The sequence below is a fragment of the Bufo bufo genome, chromosome 5, assembly GCF_905171765.1.
Source record: "Bufo bufo chromosome 5, aBufBuf1.1, whole genome shotgun sequence".
Taxonomy (NCBI): domain Eukaryota; kingdom Metazoa; phylum Chordata; class Amphibia; order Anura; family Bufonidae; genus Bufo; species Bufo bufo.
The window spans coordinates 175,070,923-175,085,595 of record NC_053393.1 but is presented as its reverse complement, the minus strand read 5'-3'; the positions used below and the strand labels follow the sequence as shown (position 1 = coordinate 175,085,595).

The following is a 14,673-nucleotide window of genomic DNA, read 5'->3' as shown; positions in this document are numbered from 1 at the left end:
CCCTCTATCTTTTCCAAAACTCAATTCTATGCGAATGGGTGAATGATCAGAGAGGCAGCGCGGTAGGTATTCTATAACAGAGGTATATGGCAATGCTTCTAGAGACCCAATGGGTAAATCTATTCTGGACAGGGAAATATGAGACGCAGAAAAGCAGGAGTACTGCCGTTCCTGTGGGAATCTGATTCTCCACATGTCGTGCAGGTCCAGTTCTCTGAGTAGCTTCGCCAATGAGGTCTCCCCAGCATTTGTTAGGTTATGAGGCGGCGGAAACTTATCCACAGAAGGATCTAGATATTTGTTAAAATCACCCATCATTAGAATTGGCACCTGTGGACCTTGAGCTACCCATGACATTACCTCTTTTATTGTGCCGCAGGAATATGGCGGTGGGATGTACATGGCAATTAGGAAGAATTGTACCCCAAAAATAGAGCAGTGCAGGCAGACATATCGGCCCTCCGTGTCAATTTTGCTAGAGTGACATTCAAGGGGAAGAGCTCTATGGACTAGGAGACTAACTCCCCTAGCGTGTGTAGAAAAGGTGGAATGAAAGGCCTGCAAGACCCATGGTTTGTGAAGCAGCCTATGGGATTGTTTTATTTTTATTTTTTAAACTCGCTTTATTGAAGAATTGCAATCAAGGTATGTAATAGATCATTCAGAAAAGTGTACAGTAAATCACACATCTTATAGTACAGATCAGAATTTTACAATATCATGACAAGTAAGAGCAAAGATACAACAATAACACAATATGTCAATAAAACGTCTATGTTAACAATCCCACATTGTGTTGTGGCTCCTTTAAATGAACACCCTCCTATATTTTGGAATACTGAGTGGAATGGTATACAGGGTTGCTAAACCATAGAGTATAAGTGGGCCGACGTGACAGTCAGTGGAGAAGCACACCACGGTCCCCATATCTTTTGAAATTTCTGAGGGCATCCCCTGCGGGAATAGATAATCCTTTCAAAGGGAATGATGTTATTGACTAGGACCTTCCATTGGCCAACCGTGGGGGAGCAATAGCCTTTCTGGCTAGGAAAAGAGCCTCCCTGATAAAAGTGAGTGTGTAACGTGAGAGCAGATCATCTTCAAGAATTCCTAGGAGACAAGCTTTGGGGCACACCTCTAGGGTATCTGGGATCAAGGTGGATATGACATCAACTACAGCCCTCCAGCCTATGGGATTGTTTAGATAAGTGAGTCTCAGTGTGGCATATTATGGCTGGCTGATACTTTTGAACGGCCATAAAAACCGCTTGGCGTTTAGTGGGATCTCCCAGGCCTCTAACATTCCACACTATAATGTGAGTTTTATCCGCCATCATCCCGTGGAAGACATAAAGAAAAGAAGATCTAGGCATCAAGATAAGGAATTTACCTGGCAGTACAATTGCGTGCATCATCTCTCTGCAGGTCCTAACCCCAAGTAAACCATGAACATGATATTCCCAACAAAAATAACTTTTGGTGGTGCCAGAACAGGAAAAGTTCCTGTAACCCGCAACATAGAAGGCAAGAACATATCCGCATTCACGGAACAGATCTCAGTAATAGAGACCTGGGCAGCAGTAAAACAAATGGCTTTTTGGTACAGTTAACTCTTGGTAGTTCAACTAAACATATATCAACAGCACAAGTATGGCTACTAAAGTCATTGTTATAAGATGGCACCAGATTGCTACTCCAGAGCACTGTGGCGACAATAGAAGAATGGGCTCTCAACAATTAGGAAACATTATACAGGGTGGGCCATTTATATGGATACACCTTAATAAAATGGGAATGGTTGGGGATATTAACTTCCTGTTTGTGGCACATTAGTATATGTGAGGGGGGAAACTTTTCAAGATGGGTGGTGACCATAGTGGCCGTTTTGAAGTCGGCCATTTTGAATCTAACTTTTGTTTTTTCAATAGGAAGAGGGTCATGTGACACATTAAACTTATTGGGAATTTCACAAGAAAAACAATGGTGTGCTTGGTTTTAACGTAACTTTATTCTTTCATGAGTTATTTACAAGTTTCTCTTTGTTTACAGCCATTGACATGTCGCCGAGGTTAACACGTGAGGAGCGGATAGAAATTGTGTTGATGTCTGGTAAACGCAGTAACCGGGTCATTGCAGCAGATTTCAATGCAGGACACCCCACGAGACCACCCATCTCCCATGCTACAGTTAGCAAACTGCTTGCTAAGTTTCGTGAAACTGGTTCAGTGTTGGATTTGCCAAAATGTGGATGCATGAAATCTGTCTCTAATGAAGAAACATCAGTGGCTGTCCTAGCTTCATTCAGCAAGAGCCCACAGCGTAGCACTCGCCGCATGTCACTGGAGAGTGGCATTAGTCGAACATCCCTTCGGCGGATATTAGCTACTCACAAATGGCACCCTTACAAACTCCAGCTACTGAAGCATCTCAACGAGGATGACCCAGATCGGCACACTGAATTTGCAGAATGGGCAAAACAAAAATTGGAACAGGACCCTCAGTTTACGCAGAAGATTTTGTTCAGTGATGAGGCAAACTTTTATGTGAATGGTGAAGTTAAACAAAACCACCGCTATTGGTCTGACACTAACCCACATTGGATAGATCCCTCCAAGACTGTTGGAACAAAAAAAATTATGGTGTGGTGTGGTATATGGGGTACAAAGATAGTGGGGCCATTCTTCATCAATGGAAACCTCAAGGCCACTGGATATGCAAAATTGCTACATGATGAAGTTTTTCCAGCAAGATGGTGCACCACCACATTATGGGTGTCAGGTCCGAGCATTCCTAGATGAACAGTTTCCTGGAAAGTGGATTGGTCGTCGTGGGCCAGTTGAATCTCCCGATCTGACCCCCTTAGACTTTCATCTTTGGGGTCATCTGAAGGCAATTGTCTATGCTGTGAAGATACGAGATGTGCAGCACCTGAAACTACGGATACTGGAAGCCTGTGCTAGCATTTCTCCTGCGGTGTTGCTATCAGTGTGTTAAAAATAAAGTTACGTTAAAACCAAGCACACCATTGTTTTTCTTGTGAAATCCCCAATAAGTTTGATGTGTCACATGACCCTCTTCCTATTGAAAAAACAAAAGTTGGATTCAAAATGGCCGACTTCAAAACGGCCGCCATGGTCACCACCCATCTTGAAAAGTTTCCCCCCTCACATATACTAATGTGCCACAAACAGGAAGTTAATATCACCAACCATTCCCATTTTATTAAGGTGTTTCCATATAAATGGCCCACCCTGCACGTCCCCAGAGTCCTCTAGATTCTCCTCAGTGAAGTCCCAGGTGCGGCGTTTTCCACTTTTCTATCAATCGTTTTCGTAACTTTCGGAGGAAGGGGATTCCGTTTGTTCAATCCAACGGTTGGCGTCCTCCGGGGATTTGAAGAAGTGGATCTTTCCTTTAAACACTACCCGGAGCTTTGAGGGATATAGCATGGAGTACTGTATATTCTGTGATCGTAGGAGCCTTTTAACATCCAGGAATCGTGCACAGCGTCTCTGCACCTCCGCTGAAAAGTCAGGAAAGATAGAAACTTTATGTCCAGCCATAGATAGATTCTGGTGCTCCCTTGCTTTGCGAAAAATGGTATCTCTATCTTGAAAATGTAAAATCCTCATTAGCATTGGTCTAGGAGGGCCTCCCGGTGGTGGTGGGCGAAACGGCACTCTGTGCGCCCTCTCTATAGCAAAGAAGGGCGATAGAGAGTCTTTCCCAAATATCTCTCTAAACCAATCCTCAAAGAATTAGACAACATGGGGCCCTTCAGCTTTTTCAGGGACCCCCAAAACACGAAGGTTATTTCGTCGCGATCTGTTTTCCAAGTCCTCCGTTTTACTTATTAGGAGAGTGATGTTGTGTATTACTTTAGCCAGATCACGTTTCATAGGGGAGACTTGGTCTTCCAGTTGGCTTACTCGCCCCTCCGCTTCAGTGATTCTGTCATTTACTTTCCTTATATCTTGTCTAATAAAGGACACATTTTCTTGGAGGGACCCAATGGATGTGTTAAGGGTCATCAGAGCTGCACTACATATATGTCCTTGATAGTAGGATCGGGCAGCAGTGGCAGTGTAGGGAAAGAGGGGGTAGAGGGTTGCACATAGGCATTGTGCAGTGAGCCATGCTCAGTTGGCGCCCCCCGCCCTCACTTGCCTTTAGCCCCTCCACGTGGGATCCGCCATCTTGGGAGCAGGAGCCTTGCTCTGCAGAATGATCGGCCGAGTCTGCCGCTTGGTCCGCTATCGCCCCAGGCAGAGTGTCCTCTTGTACAGGGTCCTCTTTTGTGGGGGGGAACTCGGGCATATTGCTCCAGGCGCGCTGCGACCTCCGCCACTTTAGTAGATGCGGCCGCGCCATGTTGTTTTGCCGGGGTCGGTCCCGACGCCTCCTTTTCTTTTCTGGCCGAGCGGGTCATACTGGCCTGGGGTTACAGAGAGGTTCCCCTTAGGATATTAGTGGTGCCTGGCTGTTTTAATTTACCACAACCACAGGATGGTGAAGAAGGATTTTCTCAAGCGCTGCACGGGAGCTCTAGCGCACACAACCTCCTACATTGCCGGCCAGGCCACACCCCTTCCCTTATTATTTCTACTAGAAGTTATGAATGACTTGCTAGCAGTCTGCAGTAAGGGTACAGAGGGGAGGTAACCAGTTTGGGGGGGGGGGGGGGGGGTCTATGCACAGTCTGAGAATGCAAGCAGTGACTGGATAAAGGGAGACTGTGCAGGGACACCCCCCCAACTGGTTACCTCCCCTTTGTACCCTTACTGCAGTCCTCTAGCAATTCATTCATAACTTCTAGTAGAAATAATAAAGGAACGGCACAACATATAGATGCTTCAGAATGATTACTACATGGGGAATGCAAGTAGCTATTAAAACAGGCATGTCAGGAGCGGTGACAGGTCCTCTTTAATACTGATGACCTATCCTCAGGATAGGTCATCAATATCAGATCGACAGGGGTGTGACACCCAGCACCCCTGCCGGTCAGCTGTATGAGGAGACGCCGTGCGCAGTGTGCACGTGCCGTCTACCTTCTCTCCCTCTTCCTGCTATGTCTATAGTAAAGCAGCAGCAGAGCAGGTAGAGATGGGAGACGGCATGTGCACACTGCGCGCACCATCTCCTCATACAGCTAATCGGTGGAGATGCTTGGTGTCGGACCCCCGCCAATCTGATACTGGTACTGCAAATAAAGTAGGGTTTGAAACCGTATAACTGGTTTTCCTTAACATAGAACTTCTTACCTGTAACTTTCTCTGACACACTTCTCTGCAGCAACAAAGTCATTCCTATGAAGATGCACTAACACTTGGGCAATTGTTTTCTACAAAAAAAAAAAAAAAAGAGAAAAATATAGAAAGTTAATATCACACTGTAAAACAGGAAAACATTTAAAAATTTTTAAATATGCAGAGCCTTGAAATGGATCCTAAAAGTAAGCAAGAAGTATAGTTGCCCTCACTGTTTGTAGGTCTGCTGCTGTAAAATGCTCAAACGCGCTGTAAAACGCTCAAGTGAGAACCAGGGCCATAGGGAAGCATTGGTTTTCATGTGTTGAGCGTTTTACAGCGCGTTTGAACGCGCTGTAAAACGCTCAAGTGTGAACCCAGCCTTACAGACAGACGCTGGACTGTGAGGAGGAGGGAGAACATAGATGACCAAAGAAGATTTCTTCATATATTTCTCAGTTTTTTTTTTAACTTGTTTTATTGAAGTATAACAAGCAAAGAGTGGTACATTACAGACATCAAGGTATCACATTTTGTCAAACATGCAACCGTAAATCACAGGAATAAAGCAATGTTTTACATAGATACATCTTTAAATAAAAGGTGAGATACATGGCAAAACAAGATATAGTCATGAAATGAGGAGCCCCGAACGAAAAAGGGAACACTACACATAGTGCATAGCGACACGTGGCGTATACTGAAAAACAAGAAGGACTAGACACTGGAATACATATGGGCCGAAGAAACCGTTAACTGAGACGAGCACCACGGCCCCCAAATTCTCATATTTTTTAGGGCATTTCCTGTGTGTGAACATTATTTTCTCTAAAGGGATAGTTTGATTTACCCAGAGCCTTCCACTGACTGACAGTAGGCAGTCTCTCCGCCATCCACCGAAGGGCAACTGCCTTCCTAGCAAGGAAAAGTGTTTCCCTCAGAAAAATACATACATAATGTGAGCGAAAGTCATCCTCAACTATCCCTAGAAGACAAACCTTAGAGCAAATCTCCAAACTGCCAGGAATCATAGTGGACAGAACTGCCACGACATCCCTCCAAAATGAGCGTGTTCAATTGTGCGCATCTTTGGCATCTGGTATGGGACATCCTGCCCATTTTAAATAGTCTGGTCGGGGTGAGATAACACCTATGCAATATAAATAATTGTATCAACAGTGCTCCAGACTAAAAAAAATACCTATATTTTTAGTCTCCAAATCGAAACCGATTTAAAATTTTGGTATCGTGACAACACTACACCGATCAGATCGGCGTAGGGTTGTTTTGATACCAAAATTTTTATTCCCTTTCGTCACCATCAAAAAGTATTGCCATACTCAATAACGCGCCAAAAAAAAAAAAAAAAAAGCTGCGTGCATTTCGCATTTTATGAAACGCTCGGCCCATAATAGAACAGTCCTATTCTATTTTTTGGGGTGACAAGGTGACAAAAAAATGGCGAATGCTCACCGCATAGGAGATATTTTTTAATAATTTAATAGTTTGGACTTTTCGGACGCAGCGCTATGTAATATGTTTATTTATTTATTGTTTATATATTTTATATGTAAAATTAGGAAAGGGGGGATTTAAACTTAATATTTTTAGTGCTTGTGTTTTTTTTTTTTTACTTACTATTAGCCCCCTTGTGCTATTCACCCTTAGGCCCCTTTCACATGGGCGAGATTTCTGCACAGGTGCAATGCGTGAGGTGAATGCATTGCACCCGCACTGAATCCGGACCCATTCACTTCTATGGGGCTGTGCACATGAGCGGTGATTTTCACGCATCACTTGTGCGTTTGCGTGAAAATCGCAGCATGCTCTATGTTGTGCGTTTTTCACGCAACGCAGGCCCCATAGAAGTTAATGGGGCTGTGTGAAAATCGCAAGCATCCGCAAGCAAGTGCGGATGCGGTGTGATTTTCACGCATGGTTGCTAGGTTGAAAGTCTATTCACTGTATTATTTTCCCTTATAATAGCATTCTTTAATAGAGAATGCTAAGTAGAAGGTCAATATAATAAATATTATATACACCCCAGTATAATAAACATTGGTGGTGCAGTGCGCCCCCCCCCCCCCCCAACACCCAAGTATAATAAACATTGGTGGCGCAGTGGGCAGTGCCAATGAGGGTTAAAAAAATAATAATAATTAACTCACCTCCTCCAATTGATCACATAGCAGCCGGTCTCCTGTTCTTTCTTCAGGACCTGTCAAAGGACCTGTGGTGACATCACTGCGCTCATCACATGGTACATCACATGATCCATCACCATGGTAATTGACCATGTGATGAGCTCAGTGACGTCACCACAGGTCCTGAAGAAAGAACAGGAGATCGGCAGCTACGCGATCAATTGGAGGAGGTGAGTTAATTTTTTAACCCTCATTGGCACTGCCCACTGCGCCACTAATGTTTATTATAATGGGGTGGTTTTTTTTTTGGGGGGGGGGGCACTGCGCCACCAATGAAGATAACTGAGCTGTTAATACAAATACAGGAGGCGGGTGCCGGAATCAAATAGCCGGCACCCGACCTCTATGACAGGGAGCTGCGATCCGCTGCAGTTAACCCCTCAGGTACCGCACCTGAAGGGTTAACTGCCACTGATCGCAGCTCCCTGTCATAGAGGTCGGGTGCCAGCTATTTGATTCCGGCACCCGCCTCCTGTATTTGCATTAACAGCTCAGTTATCTTCATTGGTGGCGCAGTGGCCACAGCCCCTCCCCTCCTCCTCCGGTCTCTCTTCTTACTGGCAGCGGCGGCAGCACAGGGGGGGGGGGGGGGGGAGGGAGAGACTCCTCCTCTTCGCTGCTGATTAGAACATAGGCGGCGGGGCAGAGAACTATCATCTCCTGTGCCCCGCCGCTGTATTCAACTGCAGAGCTGCGGCGGAGGGTCTAGTCGCTAAAAAGTCTTGTCACCATTTGTAAATTCTAAGTCGCATTGGCGACCATTATGGTCGCCATCTGGAGCCCTGATCAATCTATTGTTGAAAGACGGTGAGACACCAACAGAAGCAGCTAAAGCCTCACTCCTCTCTTCGGAAGTGAGGCGAGGTATGTTTCTCTCCATCTACTCTCCACAGCCAAGGGTGTTGACAACATTTTAAGGTCAAGGATATGTGTGTAAAGAGCGGAAATCATACCCTTCGGGCCCTGGGTCTTAAGGATACCAATTAGCGGATAGGTGGATACAGATCTTTTAATAATATGAAACTGCGTTTGGAGGGCATGTCGCAGCTGCAAATATCTAAAGAAGTGCGGACGGGTAATCCCTGTTTTTTCTTGCAACTGAGTGAACGAAAATAAGATTCCGTTCTCGTACAGGTCCCGTAAGGTGAACACTCCATGGCCTTTCCATATATTTTCCCCTTCACAGTGTAGCAAATGAGGGAACATCATATTGTTCCATAAAGGAATAACATCTGGCAGATCACTATATTGCTGAAGTTTTGCGGCTCTCCAAACCTGGTGCGCTAGTCTGTGGATTTGTAAAAGCTGTCCCGAAACCGATGAGAAGCTTTCCAATACAGGCCACAGATTGGACAGCCGCAAATGTTGCTGCAAGTAATATTCAGAATTAGGAAGTGTAGTTTGTGACACCCATAGCACTAAGAATTGCAATTGACCAGCAAGGAAATATAAATATAGGTCAGGCAGAGCCGCTCCACCTTGTTGCCAGCTTCTTTGCAAGGTATTCAATGCTAGTTTCCGTCTTTCTTTGTCCCAAATAAAGGTGGCCATTTTAGAGTGCAAGCGGTCAAAGAAGTTACGGGGAATCGGGGTGCAAGCGTGTTCAGGCAGATATAGCGCTTTAGGCAATAAAATCATTTTAATCAGGTTCAGTCTCCCCTGGTAGATATGGGGGGGGGGGGGGGGGGTACCCCAGGACTTGAACTTGTCTATAAAATAAGATTTAATGGGAACAATACTTAAATTGTGGGATAGGAGGGGATGTTTTGTAATGATGATGGCCAAATATTTAAACCGGTCTACAACCATTAAATTGTGATAAACAGAGGGCCACTCTGGGGACCATAATGGCATAAGGGCCGATTTGGTCCAATTAATGCGAAGACCAGAAAAAAAAAACAAATTGCTCTATGAGGTCTATCGCTCTGGGCAACGATGTCTCCACCTCATCCATGTATAAAATTAGATCATCTGCATAGAGACCTAGCCTGTCTTCTCCGTTTCCCATAGATATCCCTTTAAATATTGAGTCTTGATGGATTCTAAGCGCCAAGTGTTCAATAGCTACCGCGAACAGAAGGGGAGACAGTGGGCACCCCTGCCTGGTTTCCCTATGTAGCTGGAAAGTTGGTGATAATGAGCCGTTGTTAGAATGTTGGCCATAGGTGTCTTATATAGAATATTAACCCACTGGATAAAAACTGGGCCAAAAACCAAAACATTTTAAAGCTTGCACCAGATAGGGCCACTCAGAGTCAAATGCTTTGGCCGTATCCAGCGCAGCTAAGGCGCATTGTTTTTGTCCTGCACACCCAAGTTGCTATATAACCTGTGCCCGCCTAATGTTGCTAGAGGTAGACTGGGGATAAAACCCGTCTGATTCTCATGTATTATGGAGGTTATCACCTTATTCAGTCTATTCGCCAATATTTTTGTAATCTAAATTCAACAAAGATATTGGGCGATAAGAACCGCACTCCAGATAGCTTTTGTCGGGCTTCAGCAATACAACAATAGAGGCATCATACAGCGACTCAGCAAGGCGGCCTCTTTCAAAAGAAGAGATATACATTTTTTGTAATTTCGGCCCCAAACATCCACATATTTGGAATAGACTTCTAGCGGTATACCATCCGGGCCCGGGGATTTCTCTAAATTTAATCCCTTGATCGCCTCATTAATCTCTTCTAGCGTGATTATCTCATCTAACAGTTCCCTGTCCAGAGTGGATAATTGTGGATGCAACACTTCCTGGAGGTATGCTTCCAGGGCGGACGTGGAATACTGAATTACAGATCCATATAAGTCCTGATAGAACTCCCTGAATCTGCCCAGTACTCCATCCGGCTCTTCAATCAGGTGTCCCGTAGCACCTGCAATACTGGAGGAGCCATGCGGTCTCTGCGTATCACCTGCGCCAGTACCTTACCCGTTTTATTACCTTGTTGTTTGAGGAATAGCAATTTACGATCACTTTTTTCTTTCAAATGTGTCATATACAGTCTCCCCTTCATCATCCAATCTGTCCTATTTTCCTCTAAAGGATCAGAGGTATATTTACGTTCAGCATTTCTACACTGAATGCCCAACTCCTCTCTACGGTGGGAGAATTTCTTGATATAAGAGATGGAGGATTTGAGACATCCACGCAAAAAGGCCTTCAAGGTCTCCCACAGCAAGGGAGGGTCAACGTCAACTATATTAACTTCAAGAAAAGCATTAAGTTGATCTGGGATACGATCATTCAAATTCATCAAGGATAGCCAGAATGGGTGAATGCGCAGCTTGGGACCACGACTGACCTCACCAGATACAACGGTCGTCGCTATAATAGGTGCATGGTCAGATGGACCCTGAGCAGCATACTGCACTTCTTGTATCGCTAGAAAAGTATTAGCAGTGCCAAACTAATAATCTATCCTAGATAAAGCTCCCTTAGAAGGAGTAAAACAGGAATATTCTATACGACCTGGGAATTTTTCCCTCCACACATCCAGCCACCCCAACTCTGAGAGGAATCTCGCAAGGATGGTATTAGACGAACGGGGACCAATACTATGAGACGGATTGTGGAACCTATCCATAGATTCGTCCAATACCATATTAAGATCGCCCATACAGAGTAGTCTTGCAAAGGGAAATTGTGCTGCAAAACGCACCGCCGCTTGTAGCAGAGAGAGATTAGCAGGAGGAGGGTTATACAGATTAAGTACAACATATGGAACACCATTGATGTGAGCGTAAGAGAAAACTTATTTTCCCTCAGGATCAACAGTTGTCTGATGTGGTTCCCACCGAACTGTGCGGTGTACCAACAAAAGACACACCTCTGGAATAGGAGTTCCCATATGCGCTTTCCACCCACTGTACCCAGGTTTTTTTTAACTCTCCCTCCCGTGTCAGCTGTAAGATGGCTTTTCTGTAAACCTAGAATATGCAGGGCATAACTACGAATATGTGCGAGTACTGCCATGCGTTTTCTGGGACCTCCTAGACCTCTCACATTCCAAGACATCACGCTATATGTCTCAGTTTTAACTAGTCGATAAAACAGGAGCAAGGCAAATATGGAGGTGAAGGCAGGAAGGGCTGGGATGTATCATATTTTGTGCAACTTCTGTGTTTAGCGTTTCTTTAAAGTCAGGAATAGTTAATCATTTCATTCAAGTATTTTCTTGCAGAAAGCGGTATAAATTCTGCCAAAGAAGACACGTGTGATATTTTTTATCTATAATAAGACGTAATTACCGTATTTTTCGCACTAAAAGATGCACTTTTTCCACCCAAAGGGAGGGGGGAAATGTCAGTGGGTCTTATACGGCGAATACTAATGAGCACTTCCATTATGGAAAGACTCATTAGTACAGAAGAATCAGGAAGCGGTGAATGCTGCACTCTACGGACTCTGGTCCTTGACAGCTCGCCGTGTTGTGACTGCGCACAGCACGAGGACGTCAGGCACTCTGTTACCTCATGCTGTGCGTGTCGGGTCACAGCACAGTGTGTGGCAGGCTGAACAAGAAGAGCGCTGGATCCTAGGAGCGGCAGCAGTGTCCAGAGCAGGAGAGGCAAGTTGATTTTTTTATTTTTATTTTTTATTTGGTCTGAGCATGGTGTTCTTCTGATTTGAGGTCTGAATGGGGGTCATTCACATTGGGGTCCGATTAGAGGTCTTATTAACACTGGGGCTCTAAGATAAGGTCTGATTAACATTGGGGGTCAGATTGGTGGTTTGATTTGAGGTCTAAGGAATCTGGTAATCTCTATAATGGGGACACCCCTTTGCTTTGTTTTCCTTCCTTTGAGGGATATCTGGCTTTCACTGTGTTGAAGACCCATAACTGGGGCTCCACGGTTATTTTGCATATCACTGTTTCCCAGGGAGCTTTGCACTTTGGATTGAGGAGTTGAGTCTCTTAAATGAGGCTCCACTGTGTTTTCTGTAGCTGGTCTCCCTAATATCAGCTATTGTTTTGTTTGATGTACCATATTATGTCTGATTTTCATTTTTTACATTAAAAAGGTGTTGTCCGGGCTGTCCCATAGACATACAGCAGCAAGCAGGAAGAGAGACGGCACGTGCACACTGCGCGTGCCGTCTCCTCACACAGCTGATCAACAGGGATGTCGGAACCCTACAGATCTGATATTGATGACCTATCCTGAAAATGCCCGAACAACCCCTTTAATGTAAAAAATGAAAATCTGACATAATATGGTACATGACCATCTAACAAAGCTAGAACCTGCTCTGTACATCACATGGATCGATAAGCCCTCCCCATTCATTGCACTGCTTGAGTTTCTTCAGGTTAGCACCTCAGGAGGCAAGTCATTTCTCGGGGATGGCAGGTGACAGTGGAAGGCTGGAATGGAGCATGTGTGACCGGCTCATTCAGCTCAGTCACAGGACCAGGGGTAATTCATGTTTCATGCCGAATTATATGAAACTACTAACATTATGATTTAATGTTGGAACAACCCCTTTAAAAGGTGCCTTACTATCATAATATTTATTTCATAAGGTTTCATCAGTCTTTATTACTATTTTGAGGAAACCGGCTACTTTATCCACTACTTACATGTGCTCCTATGAACAGGGGATTTTTACGGCTGCAGGTTTTCTGTCATTTAAGGATAAACCACGCTCCATCTCATGTCGAATGATGGACCCCATGGTCTTATATAATAATATGATCCACCAGGCTCCACTGTGTTGTCTGTTGTTTTGACAGTAAGAACAGAACTACCTACTGCTCTGCTCTTTTTATTTACGCACTTATATAGCGCCGACATATTCTGCAGCGCTTTACAGACATTATCATTGCTTGTTCTCACCAATGAAGCTCAAAATCTAAGTTGGGGTGTGGGAGGAAACCAGAGGAAACCCACGCAAACTCCATGTAGATATTGGCGTTGAACCTAGAACCCTGCGCTACAAGGGACCGGCGCTCACCACTGAATCTGTGACAAAGACTTTGACGCCAGTGTAAACAGAGCCTAATTTCAATGCACAACCCCCAAAACACACATTATCATGTTAACCAACCAATGTAGAATAGATAAAAAAATGGATTCAGAAAAAAACCAAAAGACTGGAATGGACACAAGCGGACTAGAGGGTACGTATCATACCTTATAACATGTAGGGTAATTCTCTATTTCTTTGTACATATTCTTTTCTTTTAGAATGGATACTACAGCATCATCTAGCCTGAAAGAAAAAGTACAGTAATATACTGTATATAAGTGAATATAAAACTGAACAAGTACCCAAATGAAGACAAGGCGATTTGATGCCATTACGAATCAATGGATTTGTATTGTACAGATGTCAAAAACAGCATAATAATGAAGTGGATTATGTATTTTGTGAAGCAAATCATTACATGAAGGCCCCCGGTGGCTGTTCTCTGAACTGCCTGCTCCCGCTGACCGCACTTGTTTTCAAACCGGCTCGCGCACAGGCACAGGCAAGGGCTTACCTGTGCCTCGCCGGACTTGTGAAAAAAGATGGCAGCTCGTATATGTTCGCGGGCGAACAACGCGAACTGGCCATCACTGGTCTGCACTACTTTCTTTGGAGACTGCATGGTCGTTCCATTATGCTAAATGATTGACCAAAAAAAATAAAAAAAAACTAGCAATATGTATGTGCAGAGACAGCCCATTTAAAAGGATAGGGGATAACTAACTGATTGGCGGGGCTCCGACTGCCGGGGCCAGCACTGATCCCGAGAACGGGGGTCTTGTACCCCCACCATGATGGAGCAGCAGGCGCAGCATGCTCCCTGCCACTCCATTCATTCTTTATGGGAGTGTGGAAACAGCCATAGTCTGTACTGCCTCTGACAGTCCCACAGAGAATGAACAGAGGAGAAAAGTGCATGCGCAGCCTGCTGCTCCAAAACGGCAGGGGAATGAGACAGCCGTTCTCGGGATCGATGGGAGTCCTAGTGGTTAGACTCCCAGCAATCACTTTGTTATCTCTTAGGCCTCTTTCACACTACCGTTTTTTATTTCCGTTTTGCGGGCCGTTTTTTTACGTTCCGTATACGGAGCCATTCATTTCAATGGTTCCGCAAAAAAAACGGAATGTACTCCGTATGCATTCCGTTTCCGTATTTCCGTCCCGTTGAAAGATAGAACATGTCTTATTATTGCCCGCAAATCACATTCCGTGGCTCCATTCAAGTCAATGGGTCCGCAAAAAATACGGA

The 14,673-nt window shown here is 44.7% G+C and overlaps 1 protein-coding gene across 1 annotated transcript in view; it reads right to left on the bottom strand.

Moving 5' to 3' along the window:
• Positions 1 to 14,673, bottom strand: part of NAPG (NSF attachment protein gamma) — a 47,881-nt gene that overhangs the window by 14,208 nt on the left and 19,000 nt on the right. The window contains exons 9-10 of the mRNA XM_040432208.1: positions 13,589 to 13,667; positions 5,265 to 5,344 (exon numbers count right to left, since the gene is read on the bottom strand). Coding sequence (XP_040288142.1) covers positions 5,265 to 5,344; positions 13,589 to 13,667 — 159 coding nt within the window. The remainder of the gene's footprint in view (positions 1 to 5,264; positions 5,345 to 13,588; positions 13,668 to 14,673) is intronic.